Source organism: Coregonus clupeaformis, chromosome 3, assembly GCF_020615455.1.
Source record: "Coregonus clupeaformis isolate EN_2021a chromosome 3, ASM2061545v1, whole genome shotgun sequence".
In the NCBI taxonomy this organism is placed as follows: domain Eukaryota; kingdom Metazoa; phylum Chordata; class Actinopteri; order Salmoniformes; family Salmonidae; genus Coregonus; species Coregonus clupeaformis.
In genome coordinates, this window is record NC_059194.1 from 22,129,432 (window position 1) to 22,147,603 (window position 18,172).

General features: G+C 44.5%; 2 protein-coding genes and 1 pseudogene across 3 annotated transcripts in view; 2 read left to right on the top strand and 1 right to left on the bottom strand.

Annotated features, from left to right (window-relative positions):
• The first annotated feature begins 402 nt into the window (after positions 1-402).
• Positions 403-2,684, top strand: LOC121546364 (actin-1). Its single transcript, XM_041857579.1, has one exon. The coding sequence runs from the start codon at positions 1,323-1,325 to the stop codon at positions 2,625-2,627; it is 1,305 nt and encodes a 434-aa protein (XP_041713513.1). The 5' UTR covers positions 403-1,322; the 3' UTR covers positions 2,628-2,684.
• Positions 2,685-2,809: 125 nt separating this feature from the next.
• Positions 2,810-14,270, bottom strand: LOC121538220 (annotated as a pseudogene).
• A 153-nt stretch (positions 14,271-14,423) lies between these two features.
• The window catches only part of LOC121541888 (TBC1 domain family member 2A), a 32,683-nt gene continuing 28,934 nt past the window's right edge, over positions 14,424-18,172 (top strand). Inside the window, exon 1 of one of the 2 annotated variants that reach the window (XM_041851266.2) lies at positions 14,424-14,564. The gene's annotated coding sequence lies outside the window, so the exon portion shown is untranslated. The remainder of the gene's footprint in view (positions 14,565-18,172) is intronic. The other variant, XM_041851261.2, reaches the window with a different exon arrangement.

Here is an 18,172-nt window from a genome sequence, read left to right on the forward strand (position 1 = left end):
GAATAGGCTACTGAGGATGGGGTCGTCATTTCAATCACTGAATCACAGATTAATAATATGGATATGAACTGAATATGCTTGTCAACAACAGCCAGTGTTTTTTTTAAACCTAACTGACTGTTACTGTCAATCTAATGCATTTTAGCTGATCGTCAATTGCGATAGAGCTGTGACCATGATCACAATTGATAACTTCCAATTTAATTAACTAAACATTGCCCTCAATAATACCATATTAACACAAGACTACAACAACAATAAACGGAAGTTATATGCTATTTATTAAATCAGTTTGCCAGCTCCAGGTAGGCTACACAAGTGGCGGTATTGATTTGCAATGACTCCAGTGATATTGTCATTTCAACATATTTATTGTATGAAATGGTAGGCTACAGTTAGCCTACAATGTCATAGAAATGAATACTTGATGGCCAACCGACGTACCATTATCCACATTTAATGTCAGTTTCATTGTGGACTTTTCACCAGGCTGTGCTCGATTTGAAGTCATCGTCACTCTTAAAGGGACAGGCTTTCTTACGTGTGAATAAAACAGAAATTAATATAGAACTGTTGTTTCCGGTCAACGAACATGTTGTAATTAATGTTGTTGTACTGTACTGGAAGTAATGGCTAACTAATGTAATTGGTTCAATTAAGAAAATTATAATTTGAATCTGATTGGGGTGACAAAATCCTACAAAACCTATAGGATCCAAACTGATTACTTTTGATTTCCAATAGGAAAAAAAGTAGTCCAATAGGATTCTGATTAAGGTGATACAAAATCCTATAGAATCCTATAGGGTCCAATAGGATTACTTTAGATTCCCAATCAAAAAATATAATTCCAATAGGATTCTGATACAGGTGACACAAAATTCTATTGGGAAAAAATCGCTAATCCTATAGGATTTTTTTTGACTAGGGCCATGTTGCTCCATAACATTGTCATTGAAAATATTAATGTTGTTTCCAACTACCAAACAGCAACTGCGGCGTAAATCTAGTTACATATTGAACGTTTAGATTGCGAAAGTCTCTGGCAAATGACAGGAGTGACAAGGAGTGGAATATCAGCTAAAAAGACTGGTACCCAGACCAGCGAGCTGCAGCTACTCTTGTCGTTGAATTAGTCTCGACTGTTCGGTACATATGCATTCCAAATTACGTTATTGATTATTACTGCGATCAATAACGTCACAAAGGTAACACACTGATTGAATGCGCCTCACCCTGGCGCTTCAAAACTGTCAGTGGTCGGGACACAGAGCTTTCGGTTTTCGCATGTTACAGTTAGGCCAACAGCATGAAGTAAAAAGATGGATAAGGACACTTTCATCGATCCCATTCTTCCAAGTGAGGGTCCTGCAAAAGTCGCAAAGTTGATCAGGGTGAATGAAGAAGGGAAAAAGAAAAAGTCTTCCAAATCAAAAAACACCTCTCCAGGTAACCCTAAATCGAAAAAGTCATCCAAATCATCTAAACCTTCAACGGAGCTTGATGAAGAGTCGTCGAGTCCAAAGGCTATAAAGGGTATCGTGAAGTGCACCAAGGCTGTAGTCATCGATGTCGGGACAGGATACCTGAAAGCCGGGTTTGCTGGGGCTGATGCGCCCTCTTGCGTAATTCCCAGTGTTGTGGGTTTTGTGCGACAAGGCCCCTTGGATTATAAACACGGCTATGTGGGGAGGGAAATCCTAGAAAAGCGAGACATATCCCACGTCAGCCCGGTGCATAATGGCATAGTAACAGAATGGGATGCCATGGAGAGACTGTGGGAATACGCGTTCAAAACGCTGGGTATCCCAAGCGAGGAGCACGCAGTGCTTTTATGTGACCCTCCTCTTAGTCCGACCACCAACAGAGAAAAACTCGCCGAAATCATGTTCGAGAGCTTCAGCACTCCAGCAATGTTTATTGAAAACCAGTCCGTTTTATCCATGTATTCCTATGGTAGAACCAGTGGACTGGTTTTGGAATGCGGGCATGGATGCTCTTACGCAGTCCCCATTGACGACGGCCACTACATGCCAAGTTACACCTGTCGTGCAGAATACGCAGGACGAAGCCTTGACCTTTACTTACAGAAGTTACTGCAGGAGTCTGGAAAAATATTTTCTTTTGACAAATTAGGCCTAATGGATGACATCAAGTCAAAATGTTGCTATGTAGCCCCTGATATAGACATAGAACTAAGAGAAAGTGACATGGTGCAATACAAGCTTCCAGATGGGAATTCTATCTCATTGGGAAATGAGCGTTTTCTTTGTCCAGAGGTGCTATTCCAGCCAAATCTGATTGGATCCCGTGAGCCAGGACTTCCTATTATGGTCATGAACTGTATCAATAAATGTGACATCAGACTGAAGAGTGACATGCTACAGAACATCCTAATATGTGGTGGCTCCACAATGTTCAGTGGTCTTCCTGAACGGCTGCAGAGCGAGCTCAACCAGATAGCACCACACGGTGGGACTACCATTGTGGCATCCCAGGAGCGTCAAAACACAGTGTGGCTTGGAGGTTCCATCCTTGCCTCCCTGTCCTCTTTCCAATCACTTTGGATTCGGAGGAAAGACTATGAGGAGAAAGGGCCGTTTGCCATTTATCGAAAATGTTTCTGAAAGCTACTTATGTGCCTTTATGGTTGGCAAATAAAACAGTAAATTAACTAAATTGAACTATGGACTGACTGTCTGCCTTTTCCATATCTCTGACAGTATTAATAACTATATATCCATTACCAACATTATATTGTGAGAAGCTCTGTTGATCATGCTTTAGTCATACAAAAGTTACAAGAAAATCCAGTATACATCTTTATTAATAGGTTATGTGATTTGATAGCTTTCCAGTTAAAAGAACAAACAAGAAAACAGTGATGACAAAAAGCTACTTCAAAATACTCAGCTTCCACTTAACACCATTTCTCATCTTTGGGGGTGGGGGAGTCTCTGAATCAGAGGAAGCGTGTATACTATATTAATAAACTAAAAAGGTAATAAGAACATTTTATTTTAGCACCTAATATTACTAAACAAATGAGTAAATGGTGTATTTTCAATAGTAATAAATAGGCTAATACTACTAAAACCTACCTTGGGTTGCTGAGGGTCTTGGCTGTTGAAATGAAGCCATGATGCTGTTGGCTGTGGAGTTAGGACCTGAGATCTGGAGAACAAAATTAAAAACACAGGTTAAATTAACTCCTAAGAACAAGTCTGAGTGTGTGTGTGTGTGTGTGTGTGTTTGTGTCTCACCGGAGCCTGACTCTGCTGAAGACCCTCCTGCCACACCTCAGGAAGGGCCGCATCCATCATCTGGAGAGCCTCCCCATAGGCCTGTTGCAGCCTCCCCGCCTGTCCGTCAAATTGGAACAGCATCATGGCCTTCAGTAGGCTGTGCACCTCCCCTGCAGGGGCAGAGCATAAAACTGTCAATCACACAGGACCTGCCCACATGACTCTACCTTAGAAGAACCACTATACCAAACATGAATGAGACGATTAAAAACTATTCTCACCAGATAACTGTAATTCTATTCACATCAGTATGAGTGAGAATAGGCCAAAGGGATAAGAGATAGAGAGAAAGAAAGGATCGGTAAGAATGTGCGTCTCCCACCTCTTATCTTGTCCAGAGTGGATGATATCTGCCAGGGCGTGCAGTAGGTCCATGTCCTCTAGGGGGATTCCTTCCTTCAGACTCGGCTTCTTGCGCTCAGCCTTCCGGCTGTTCTTAGATGACCTCCTAAGAGACAGAGGTTAGTTCCTATCTCATACTGAGACTACTGAAATCTTACTACCAAGTCCCAAACCCACATCCACTAGGTATTTCATGTAATTCATACAGATGTGTAAAGGGCTGACTCACGAGGAGTTACTATGTGAGTACTTGGAGCCGGCATGGCTGCCGGTCATCACACTACTGGCCTCTGAATAGAGCTCTGCCTCCGGACAGTCTGGGACATCCTCATCTGGAATGAGAGAGGGAGAGTCAGAACAAGGGAGAGAAAGGGAGAAACAGAGAGAGGGAGGCAGGTCAGTATAACATGGACAAGCCAGTTCTCAAAGCCCCTTAAGCTATTACAAAAACGGTATTCTTCTGTAAGTAATGCTGGTTTACCCAGTAACTCCAGCCTGTCCTTTTCCTTAACCTCCCATACCACGGCCAGACGGGTTTTGTGACGAATCAACATCGCCATCTGAGCTTCCAGGTAGGTCGTCTGAGAACTACATGCTAAAGAAAACAGTGTTCATCAAACCAATGTATATACATTTGGTGCCATAAAGATTACATAAAACAAATATATTGCACACTGAAACATCATTAGCACTATCAAGAGCATTTAAATTCACCAATGAAAAATTGGGGTTTTACCTTCCAAGAGAGCTGGTTTGAGGTTTGTTTCAATGATGTCTTGTCTGTTGTACAAATACACCTAGAACAGAAAAAAGACAATGTCATTTTGTCTTGGGAGGACTTTGTAGAGCGTGTTGCACAATGGAGGCCATCTTGTTAACTCACCAGTCGAAGTGCTTCTTCCCAGACTGCACCTGTGACCAGAGCCGAGATGGCCTCCTCACAGTCCTTGGCATACTGCTCCAACAATATGGCCGCCTCCGTATATCTTCTGAGCGCGATCAGCTTCTCTGAAACGATAGGGGGAAATATTAAACTAAATGAGCAACAAATTTCGAATCGAACACGCAACTTTAAGACTTAATGTGGTGGCGCTGAGTGCCAGGACGCGGGTAGGATAGTACAGTTGAAGTCGCAAGTTTACATACACTTAGGTTGGAGTCATTAAAACTCATTTTTCAACCACACCACAAATGTCTTGTTAACAAACTAGAGTTTTGGCAAGTCGGTTAGGACATCTACTTTGTGCATGACAAGTAATTTTTCCAACAATTGTTTATAGACAGATTTTTTCAGTTATAATTCACTGTATCACAATTCCAGTGGGTCAGAAGTTTACATACACTAAGTTGACTATGCCTTTAAACAGCTTGAAAAATTCCAGAAAATGATGTCATGGCTTTAGAAGCTTCTGATAGGCTAATTGACATAATTTGAGTCAATTGGAGGTGTACCTGTGGATGTATTTCAAGGCCTACCTTCAAACTCAGTGCCTCTTTACTTGACATCATGGGAAAATCAAAATAAATCAGCCAAGACCTCAGAAAGAAAATTGTAGACCTCCACAAGCCTGGTTCATCCTTGGGAGCAAATTCCAAACGCCTGAAGGTACCATGTTCATCTGTACAAACAGTAGTACGCATCTATAAACACCATGGGACCACGCAGCCGTCATACCGCTCAGGAAAGAGACACGTTCTGTCTCCTAGAGATGAACGTACTTTGGTGCTAAAAGTGCAAATCAATCCCATACCAACAGCAAAGGACCTTGTGAAGATGATGTAGGAAACAGGTACAAAAGTATCTATATCCAGAGTAAAACGAGTCCTATATCGACATAACCTGAAAGGCCACTCAGCAAGGAAGAAGCCACTGCTCCAAAACCGCCATAGAAAATCCAGACTACGGTTTGCAACTGCACATGGGGACAAAGATCATACTTTTTGGAGAAATGTCCTCTGGTCTGATGAAACAAAAATAGAACTGTTTGGCCATAATGACCATCGTTATGTTTGGAGGAAAAAGGGGAAGGCTTGCAAGCCGAAGAACACCATCCCAACCGTGAAGCACGGGGGTAGCAGGACCATGCTGTGGGGGTGCTTTGCTGCAGGAGGGACTGGTGCACTTCACAAAATAGATGGCATCATGAGGAAGGAAAATTATGTGGATATATTGAAGCAACATCTCAAGACATCAGTCAGGAAGTTAAAGCTTGGTCGCAAATGGGTCTTCCAAATGGACAATGACCCCAAGCATACTTCCAAAGTTGTGGCAAAATGGCTTAAGGACAACAGTCAAGGTATTGGAGTGGCCATCACAAAGCCCTGACCTCAATCCTATAGAAAATGTGTGGCCAGAACTGAAAAAGCGTGTGCGAGCAAGGAGGCCTACAAACCTGACTCAGTTACACCAGCTCTGTCAGGAGGAATGGGCCAAAATACACCCAATTTATTGTAGGAAGCTTGTGGAAGGCTACCCGAAACGTTTGACCCAAGTTAAACAATTTAAAGGCAATGCTACCAAATACTAATTGAGTGTATGTAAACTTCTGACCCACTGGGAATGTGATGAAATAAATAAAAGCTGAAATAAATCACTCTACTATTATTCTGACATTTCACATTCTTAAAATAAAGTGGTGATCCTAACTGACCTAAGACAGGGAATTTCTACTAGGATTAAATGTCAGGAATTGTGAAAAACTGAGTTTAAATGTATTTGGCAAAGGTGTATGTAAACCTCCGACTTCAACTGTACCCGTCAGGTCCCTAGCCAGCAGTGCCAGCTGGTCGGGTGGAAGGGGGATCTGCTCTGCCACACAGAGAGCGTTCCTCCAGCTGGCACTGCCCACGAAGGCCTGGAGGGCACGGACTGCCTCGCCGCAGCGCCACAGCAACAACCCTGCCTGCTCCGCCTGCTGCTGCTCCACCATGTACTCAGCGTAGGCACAGCTCAGGGCCTAGACAGAGGTCAGTGTTGGAGGTTAGAGGTCAGAGACATAACAGTAGCACACGGTGTGGCTACTTATTTAGTAATGTGTGAGAACGCATTACCTTGTACTGAGGGCTGTCTGTTGGATAGCGCCCCAAGGCTTCACTATACAGCCTCTGGTCCTTCACCAGATTTAGGGCCTCGTTGAAGTGCTCCTCACCTGGTACAAAACACCACATCCAGTCTAGGTCATTCCTTTCAATTAAGTAATTGTCGGTTTAATGAAATGCCTATTGCAGGACACTCACCACACTTGCTGAGGTGGTGCAGGGCCTTCCTGTTTCTCTTCAGGTGTTTGTCGATGGTGTAGCGCTGGTAGTTGGGCTCCAGAGTCTTCAGCATGTTCAGCAAGGGAAGGTACTCTTTGGGGTCCTTGAATGTTTGGGAGGGAAACAGACAATTCATCTTCTTTAATACACATGAAAATACATTTAAGTAGCGGCCTTTTCTCCATTTGCAGTGAACGTTCATCAAAGTTTCTGCAGCAATGGCTTCATCATAGTAACTATTAGGTACGGTTTACCTGCAGTACTATTCTTCTGTCACTGACCTATTGGGACTTCTCAGCCACCATGAGGACCAAGTCAACGTCGTAGGTGCCCAGAGTGTGTTCATACAGCTCGTTGACATTGACCAGGAACAACAGGTACTTCAGAGCCTCCTCCGCACTCACCGCGTTGGCTGCACTGGGTGGGTTCACTACAAATACACACAAACAGTAGATACATGGATTTTCAGATTTTAACAATTTCTTATTGCTCTTGCTGATCTGCTTGTGTCTGTATTACCTTGAAGCTCGTGGACTTTCTGCAGGGCAACCTCCAGCTCAGGAACAGTCTTCTTCACATGTGACTTCAAAATAGACAGGCAGTACCTGTGGGTGATAATAACAATATTACACTCACAATGAAGTGTAAAAGAAACATGATTTGAGTACAATAATAGTTCAAATGTTCTGTAAATAGAGCAATACAAATCAAATTGTATTAGTTTTCATTGACAAAAAAGTTAACCTGTATCAAGAGCGCACTCACTTGTGTTGGTCCATAGATTCCATGGTGCAGTGTAGCGCATCACAAACAATGTCAACCTTCTTCCCACAAGCCCCAGGGGCTGACTGGCCTGTAGTGTTCAATGGGTATGGGTACATTGTCGTAGTGGTATCTTCCTCTCTGTAAAATAAAATAAAAATACTGTTGACTGACTAATTACAATTTCCTAAAATACATTACAAATGGGCATTTTTTGTAATTGTTGTAAAATAAAATAGGCTCTTACTTGAGCTCTGTGAGGAACAGGTTGATGTGGTTGATAGAGTCTAGCTGTCTAAGGAAGGTCTCCACGCTCTCTAAAAACACCTACCAGAAAGGAACAACAGTCAGTAACCACGTTTCCATCCACAGTTTTTATGAGAGTAAAGTCATACCGTACAACAACAACAAATCCTGACAGCTGTGATGGATACAGGAAGTTTCATTACAATTGTATAAATGCCGACAGATCATTTGTTTGTTCGACACAGTGGGATCTTTTGGTGTCTGTCAAGACTGGTCACACTTTTGGTGTCTGCAGAGACTGCTCTTCTCTGTGTCACGGAGGCTCTCCGCACTGCTAAAGCTAACTCTCTCTCCTCTGCTCTCGTCCTTCTAGACCTATCTGCTGCCTTTGATACTGTGAACCATCAGATCCTCCTCTCCTCTCTCCGAGTTGGGCATCTCCGGCGCGGCTCACTCTTGGATTGCGTCCTACCTGACAGGTCGCTCCTACCAGGTGGCGTGGCGAGAATCTGTCTCCGCACCACGTGCTCTCACCACTGGTGTCCCCCAGGGCTCAGTTCTAGGCCCTCTCCTATTCTCGCAATACACCAAGTCACTTGGCTCTGTCATATCCTCACATGGCCTCTCCTATCATTGCTACGCAGACGACACACAATTAATCTTCTCCTTTCCCCCTTCTGATAACCAGGTGGCGAATCGCATCTCTGCATGTCTGGCAGACATATCAGTGTGGATGACGGATCACCACCTCAAGCTGAACCTCGGCAAGACGGAGCTGCTCTTCCTCCCGGGGAAGGACTGCCCGTTCCATCTCGCCATCACGGTTGACAACTCCGTTGTGTCCTCCTCCCAGAGTGCAAAGAGCCTTGGCGTGACCCTGGACAACACCCTGTCGTTCTCCGCTAACATCAAGGCGGTGACCCGATCCTGTAAATTCATGCTCTACAACATTTGCAGAGTACGACCCTGCCTTACACAGGAAGTGGCACAGGTCCTAATCCAGGCACTTGTCATCTCCCGTCTGGATTACTGCAACTCGCTGTTGGCTGGGATCCCTGCCTGTGCCATTAAACCCCTACAACTCATCCAGAACGCCGCAGCCCGTCTGGTGAGTTCTCTCACGTCACCCCGCTCCTCCGCACACTCCACTGGCTTCCAGTTGAAGCTCGCATCTGCTACAAAACCATGGTGCTTGCCTACGGAGCTGTGAGGGGAACGGCACCTCCGTACCTTCAGGCTCTGATCAGTCCCTACACACAAACGAGGGCATTGCGTTCATCCATCTCTGGCCTGCTGGCTCCCCTACCTCTGCGGAAGCACAGTTCCCGCTCAGCCCAGTCAAAACTGTTCGCTGCTCTGGCACCCCAATGGTGAAACAAGCTCCCTCACGACGCCAGGACAGCGGAGTCACTCACCACCTTCCGGAGACACTTGAAACCCCACCTCTTTAAGGAATACCTGGGATAGGATAAAGTAATCCTTCTACCCCCCCCTTACCCCACCCCCCAAAAATTTTAAAATAATAACAATTGTAAAGTGGTTGTCCCACTGGCTATAAGGTGAATGCACCAATGTGTAAGTCGCTCTGGATAAGAGCGTCTGCTAAATGACGAAAATGTAAAAAATGTAAATGTAAAATTAATTATGCGGGAAATGGCGGTGGAAACGCCTTTATACGCAAATATTGATATAATAACCATCATATCGAAGTAAACTTGGAGTCACATGATGATATGGTGTGTGGTCCTCCCACTACGACTCCGGAAAGCATGCAATTTATTAGGCTACAGATTAAATAAATTATGATGAACTTCACCGGGTGGTGAAAGTGCAAGGTGATGAGCTTGATGCTCATTTCCAATAAATATATAATAATATAATAATATATATATAATAAATATTGAGGGTCTTATTCTGGTGACATGATGATCGATGCTTGACTGCCATTTGACAAATCAAAATATCCATAATAATCTCATCATGTAGACTAGCCTACCCACATTGTATCTGCCAGCTGTTGGCTAGAGCGCACATGCCAAGACCAGAGTAGGCACATTTGATATTTAACAACAGTAAGTGACAAAACAATCGGTAGAGTTGAAAATGCGACGGCAACACATAGAATTTAAGATTTTTATTCGGTACATGAAAACTAAAGCGAAAAAGTACAATTTATGTGCACTACGTTGTCACACACAGATTTGTATTCGCAACAAGTCTGTTTGGTGGACATTTTCTTTATGCAGATTTTTGAATATTCGCATGAAAATCTGTCACCAATTGGATGGAAAACTAGCTACTGAAGTAAATTATTTGTACTTCATACGTCTTGTTGTATGTGCCATTCCACACCAGAAGGTCACAGACAGGTTAGGTGAAGGAGAAGTGACCTGGCTGGGGGCGCTTACCAACCTTGGGGTTGTGGTCGTAAATCAGGTTGAGGTTGATCCGCAGCTTCCTCATGCACTCAAAGGCCTTCTGGCTGTCCAGACACTTTCTGAGCTGAGTCAATACAAGCGCTCGATGGTGGATGGTCTCCAGGTTACCGCAAGGCATCTGCAGACACACATCAGACCATGCTCACCATCAACACGACCAGGGATGTAGAGCTAAACAATATGGGTAATCTGGGATTGTAATCTCTTTAATGACAGGCGGAACAGTTCAGACCTGTAGGATGAGCCTGGTGTCCTGGGGGACCACAGTGACGATTCTGGTGATTCTGATTCTGACCTCTGTCTGCAGCCAAGGCCACCTGCAGCCCTTTGACGGTGAGTGTGCTGAGTCGGAGGCAGCGGCATGTGTGCGAGTGTGTGGTGAGCAGCAGGAAGTCATCGTAGACCACGAAGGAGGAGACGTTGGAGGCCACCTGTGGATGAAGAACAGAGGGAGGCAGTGACACAAACAGGTTGGTCAATAAAGTTAAATGTTTTGAATGAATATGACCTGGCTTTGCATTAAATGCACGAGGCAAGCAGCTAAATTAATCTAAGTAAGAAGTGTGTTTGCATCAATCATAATAGTAACTCTGCCTTTGTGCTGAATCACCAAGAGAGAACAACAGACATACCTCTGTGTCGCCAACAAACAGGTGAGATCGGTCCGTAAGCCCAAGCAGATGCTCCTGTTGACATTACAAAAAATCCCCTAGATTTGAGACCAGGAGATAGGTACTTTTGGCACAATAATCAATATTATCAAATCACCAAATGATACTAAGTCATTTTCGGTGACAGCAGTATTCAGTTGGACTGTACCCTTACCTCTTCTATAGTACAGAGGGCCGTCTGCACACAGGGATCTGGGAAGTTAATGCTGCAGCCTGTCGAGTCCTGCCACTCCACCACACTAGGCTTCAGGGAGTCTGGGGACATACACAAGGCTGCTCAGGCTGGAGACATAGAAGACATCTCATGATAGCTGGCTCAATTCCACAAGCAAGTCTACAAGCAATATTCTCATAACCCAGGAAGTAGTTGTCACTGACCCCAGAGGAACTTCCTGATCTGGCCGTCCTCCAGCTGCAGGGCCACCGTGCCCGTCTTGGAGCTTGTGACACATGCTGATAACGTGACCTTCCACCTCCACACATGACCTGGGGATACAAACAATTAGGGGAACGTTCTGACAGCACGTAAAAAGCAGCGTTGTTGTAATTTATTGTTAATTCTTACTTGATCTCCAAGGTTGGCTGGGGGCTCTGGGCCTCCGAGGGTCTCAGGATGAGCAGTGTGGACTGGGACGGCCCCTCTGCACAGGCCCCCACCCCCAGGAACACATCCTAGCCACAGCAGGAGACACAGAGCCAGGGGCTCCTCCTGATCCACCAAAACCCTGCACGCAACACAGCCACAATGTTAGGGCGCAATACAACTTTAGCGTGAGGGTCATAAACTAAAATGCTTTGGAATGACTGTCCTGATTGTACCTGTAGGTTGTCTTTAACTGAGGGGCATGTGTGATCGACCGGAATCCTCCCAGTCTGGCTGCAGGCTCACTCTGGTCCCCAGTACCTGAACATACTACAGAATTAGACACAAAAGCAGCCAGGATTTATGTACCCAGTACCTGTCTTAACAATTAATCAACACCACAGTGTGAGTGGGAAAAGAGATGGAGAGGAAGAGGAAAGAGATCGTAGACATATACACTGAGTGTACAAAAAACATTAAGAACACTTGCTCTTTCCATAACAGACTGACCAGGTGAAAGCTATGATCACTTATTGATGTCACTTGTTAAATCCACTTCAATCAGTGTAGATGAAGGGGAGAAGACAGGTTAAAGAAGGATTTTTATGCCTTGAGACATGGATTGTGTATGTGTGCCATTCAGAGGGTGAATGGGCAAGACAAAATATTTAAGTGCCTTTGAACTGGGTATGGTAGTAGGTGCCAGGCGTACCGTTTGTGTCAAAAATTGCAATGCTGCTGGGTTTTTCACACTCAACAGTTTCCCGTGTGTATCAAGAAAGGTCCACCACCCAAAGGACATCCAGCCAACTTGACACAACTGTGGGAAAAATGTTAGTCAACATGGGCCAGCATCCCTGTAGAATGCTTTTGACACCTTGTAGAGTCCATGCCCTGATGAATTTAGGCTGTTCTGAGGGCAAAAGGGGGGTGGGGTGCAACTCAATATTAGGAAGGTGTTCCTAATGTTTGGTATACTCAGTGTATGCATCAAGAGAGTAGGGGTGAAGTGAGAGAGAAGAGTCATGGCTGATCAGTTAGAGAGGAGAGGGCAGATGCTCAAAGCTTTAGGTGGCCCACCTTGACCGTAGACTAGGAAGTGTCCATCGGCGGTGAGTGCTGCCAGCTCATTGGTCCTCTGGGGCTGGCGGTGGAAGGTCACCAGGTTAACGGGGGTGGGCAGCTGGAGCTCATAGGCACACATGGGCAGGGGTCACCGCAACACTGACGAAACGTCGACACTAGGAACTTGTCTACAAACAGAAACAGTCACCCAAATACTATACTTTGAAATACTTCATTTCAACAGTCTCTCCCCTGCTCCAATTCATTGGCCCTTCCTTATTTTCTATGAGGAAATCACTGATCTGATACAGTAAGATTAGTGAAAGCAGTGGGACGGGCAACCATATTTTAACCTATCCACTCACTTATAAATCAGTGATCACCTCCATGAATGCCGATGGTTAGGATGCATTTCAAAGATATTGGAAGAAGGCCTCTGTCTGACTCACCTCCATCGATCACTGCCACGTTAGCGTTGTCCTGCCCGTCCTCCCCGTGGCTGCGGTCGGTGCTCCAGCCCCAGTGTGTTAGTGATGGGCTGGAACAAAAACCTGTAGCCGGTGGGTCTCCAGGACCATGATTGAAGAACACTGCTATGTGTAAAGTACCTGGCCAGCTCTTGGGTCCAACTCGGTAACGGAGTATTCTGAAGCGATGAGCACAGTACCTGTGTCTGTCCGAACAGAGAAACATTGCGGCGTGCCCGGGCCCTGCAGCTCCGAGCAACGATGGCTCTTCATCAACCTCAAGTTCCGCATCACACCCTATTTAGCTAGTTACCTAACAGTAAACACAGATGCCGACTAGGCGTATTGGTTAGCGTCTGTACTAGCAAGCCAGCCGATATGGTAAGGTAGCTGTGCGTGGAGAGACAAGTTATGTTATTCAATAGAACATTTATAATTGTATCCTCAATAAATGCTACATGATATGACACATAAGTAACCTACCGTTGCGTAGCTTCAATAATATTTACAAACGCTGCGCTATCAAATTATTCACCTTTCAACCCTGACGTAAAATGCTGAAATTAGTAGATCTTTATTACAATGTCTCCCTCTTCCTGTACGTGGGAAAATTGCATTACTTTCACGACTGACTCCGAGAATAAGCTAAAGTGGAGCAGGCAGTGAGAGAAATATAGATTATTATAGTTTTACTTTGTGAGAAGCAAATCATTTTGCATTCATTGCACTGACTCATATGTGAAATGGATGAATATGTGTGTTCGATATGTTATCTCCTGACTCTCCTACATGCGCGCAAATTGTATTGTTTTTCATGGCAGCAACCGATGTTAAGCTGTGAATATGTTTTCACCTTGTAACATGCATAGGAAAAGTGAACCACACTTGGAATTGACTGTACCACCACTATTTGAGACGCCAAACCGCTGACCGCGAACGCCTTCAGTATCCTATGTTAATTAACCAAAAATCAACTGGGAACTCGGAAATCTCCGACTGTGTTCAAGACTGGGTCTCATGAAAAAAAACGATCTCCGACTTGGGAAAATAGTTTTGAACTGTCAACTAACTCGGAATTCCAAGTCGGGCCGCGTTCACGTACAGTTCGGAACAAGGAAACTCGGTAATGTCCGACATGCTAATTGGTTGAAGTTATACGCCGCGTTCCGCAAGTCGTACATTTCCTAATTTCCTAGTTCCGACTAGAATGTGAACTTGGCATCGGGCATCTTTCCAGAGCTCCGTCTTTATGACCTGAAAATCACTGACGTCATGACCTCGTTTTTACCCGAGTTCCCAGTTGTCTTCAAAGCACCAATATTTAGACAACTGGAGAGAGACGTTTTTTGCCGATAAACCCCACTGAAGAAGAAGGAGAAGACGTTTTTTGCCACTGCCAATAAACAGCGCCGACGTGCACGCCTCAGGTATGTAGGCTAGTAACGTTACTATTAAACACACCTCTGTTCCTGGACTGTCAAAATGCTTATATATTTTAGTCTAAAATAAGCAAACTCAAGCAAGCATGAACTGAAAGCAATACATTGTGTAATGCCTTCAAAAGGGTTTGGCGCGCGCCGCCGCCCTATTCCAAGAAGGTCTATCTCTCGATTGGCATTGGCGTCTATCGCGACTGGATCAACCTGTAGGTCTTTGGAACTAATGTTGTTGCTGACTTCCCGTTTTCGGGATCCAGTGAACATTCCATGGCATGTTGTTACTAGTAGAACGAGTAGATAAATATTTTATTTACTGTAGTTTTGACATTTTGATTGTGACATTATGGTGTAAAGACAGCAATATGTTCGCATTTTCAAGATGTTTTTCAAATGTGGTAATATTTCAGTGTGTGTGTGTGTTAAGCTTTTGAAGTGTGACTTCTGACCTCGGTGCTGAAAAAACGAGGTAAAATCATGACGTCACTTAACTTAACGTCAGAAAGTCGGAGCTCTAGAAACATGCCTGCGTTTCCAACTTGGAATTCCAAGTTGTATGACAGATTTTTCAGTCTCAGCTCGTTTTTTTTTTACCGAGTTCGCAGTTGTCTTGAACACAATGAAGTCGGAAGTCTGAGATTTAAAATCAGATCATATTTTATTTATCACATGCTTCCTAAACAACAGGCTTACTTAGGGTCCTTTTTCAACAATGCAGACAATTAAAATAGAGAAATAATAGAAAAGTAAAACGCGTAATAATAAATACACAATGAGTAACGATAACCTGGCTATACACATGGGGTACCAGTACCAAGTCGATGTGCAGGGGTACGAGGTAATTGAGGTAGATATGTACATGTAGCTAGGAATAAAGTGACAGATGATAAACAATAGCAGCAGCTTACAGTACCAGTTAAAAGTTTGGACACATGTACTCATTTCAGGGTTTTTCTTTATTTTTACTATTTCCTACATTGTAGAATAATAGTGAAGACAGCAAAACTATTAAATAACACATATGGAATCATGTAGTAACCAAAAAAATGTTAAACAAATCAAAATACATTTTATATTTGAGATTCTTCAAAGTAGCCACACTTTGACTTGATGACAGCTTTGCACACGCTTGGCATTCTCTCAACCAGCTTCATGAAGTAGTCACCTGGAATGCATTTCAATTAACAGGTGTGCCTTGTTAAAAGTTAATTTGTGGAATGTATTTCCTTCGTAATGTGTTTGAGCCAATCAGTTGTGTTGTGACAATGTAGGGGTGGTATACAGAAGATAGCCCTATTTGGTAAAAGACCAAGTCCGTATTATGGCAAGAACAGCTCAAATAAACAAAGAGAAACGACAGTCTATCATTACTTTAAGACATGAAGGTCAGTCAATCTGGAAAATTTCAAGAACTTTGAAAGTTTCTTCAAGTGCAGTCACAAAAACCATCAAGCGCTATGATGAAACTGGCTCTTATTAGGACCGCCACAGGAAAGGAAGACCCAGAGTTACCTCTGCTGCAGAGGACAAGTTCATTAGAGTTACCAGCCTCAGAAATTGCAGCCCAAATAAATGCTTCACAGAGTTCAAGTAACAGACACATCTCAACATCAACTGTTCAGAGGAGACTGCGTGAATCAGGCCTTCATGGTCGAATTACATTTACATTTACATTTTAGTAATTTAGCAGACGCTCTTATCCAGAGCGACTTACAGTTAGTGAATGCATACATTATTTTTTTTCCTACCCCCTGTGGGAAACGAACCCACAACCCTGGTGTTGCAAACGCCATGCTCTATCAACTGAGCTACATCCCTGCCGGCCATTCCCTCCCTTACCCTGGACGACGCTGGGCCAATTGCGCGCCGCCCCATGGGTCTTCCGATCGCGGCCGGCTACGACAGAGCCTGGATTCGAACCAGGATCTCTAGTGGTCCAAATTTGAGATTTTTGGTTCCAACTGCTGTGTCTTTGTGAGACGCAGAGTAGGTGAACGGATGATCTCCGCATGTGTAGTTCCCACCGTGAAGCATGGAGGAGGAGGTGTTATGGTGTGTGCGTGCTTTGCTGGTGACATTGTCAGTGAGTTATTTAGAATTCAAGGCACACTTAACCAGCATGGCTACCACAGCATTCTGCAGCGATACGCCATCCATCTGGTTTGCGCTTAGTGGGACTATCATTTGTTTTACAACAGGACAATGACCCAAAACACACCTCCAGGCTGTGTAAGGGCTATTTGACCAAGAAAGAGAGTGATGAAGGGCTGCATCAGATGACCTGGCCTCCACAATCCCTCGACCTCAACCCAGTTGAGATGGTTTGGGGTGAGTTGGACCGCAGAGTGCAGGAAAAGCAGCCAACAAGTGCTCAGCATACGTGGGAACTCCTTCAAGACTGTTGGAAAAGCATTCCTTATGAAGCTGGTTGAGAAAATGCCAAGAGTGTGTAAAGCTGTCATCAAGGCAAAGGGTGGCTACTTTGAAGAATCGAAAATAAAAAATATATTTTGATTTGTTTAACACTTTTCTGGTTACTACATGATTCCATATGTGTTATTTCATAGTTTTGATGTCTTCACTATTATTCTACAATGTAGAAAATAGTAATAATAAAAAAAAAACCTTGAATGAGTAGGTGTGTCCAAACTTTTGACTGGTACTGTATGTTATGAGTCAAAGTTAGTGCACAAAGGGTCAATGCAGATAGTCTGGGTGGCTATTTAACTGTTTAGCAGTCTTATGGCTAGGGGGTAGAAGCTGTTCAGGGTCCTGTTGGTTCCAGACTTCGTGCATCATTACCGCTTGCTGTGCGGTAGCAGAGAGAACAGTCTATGACTTGGGTGGCTGGAGTCTTTGACCATTTTTAGGGCCTTCCTCTGACACCGCCTGGTATAGAGATCCTGGATGTCAGGCAGCTCGGCCCCAGTGACGTACTGGGCCGTACGCAGTACCCTCTGTAGCGTCTTGTGGTCGGATGCCAAGCAGTTGCCATACCAATTGGTGTTGCAGCCAGTCAAGATGCTCTCAATGGTGCAGCTGTAGAACTTTTTGAGGATACGAGGGCCCATGCCAAATATTTTCAGCCTCCTGGGGGGGAAGAGGCATTGTTGTGCCCTCTTCACGACTTTTGGCATGTGTGGACCATGATAGAGTCTTAGTGATGTAGATAACAAGGAACTTGAAGATCTCGACCCCGCTCCACTACAGCCCTGTCAATGTTAATGGGAGCGTGCTCGGCCCTCCGTTTCCTGTAGTCTACGATCAGCTGCTTTGTTTTGCTGACGGTGAGGGAGAGGATGTTATCCTGTTAACACACTACTAGGTCTCTGCCCTCCTCCCTATAGGCTGTCTCATCGTCGTCAGTGATCAGGCCTACCACTGTCATGTCGTCGGCAAACTTAATGATGGTGTTGGAGTCGTGCGCGACCATGCAGTTGTGGGTGAACAGGGAGTACAGGAGTGGACTAAGCACGCACCCCTGAGGGGCCCCTGTGTTGAGGGTCAATGTGGTGGATGTGTTGTTGCCTATATCACCACCTGGGGGCAGCCCATCAGGAAGTCCAGGATCCAGTTGCAGAGGGAGGTGTTCAGTCCCA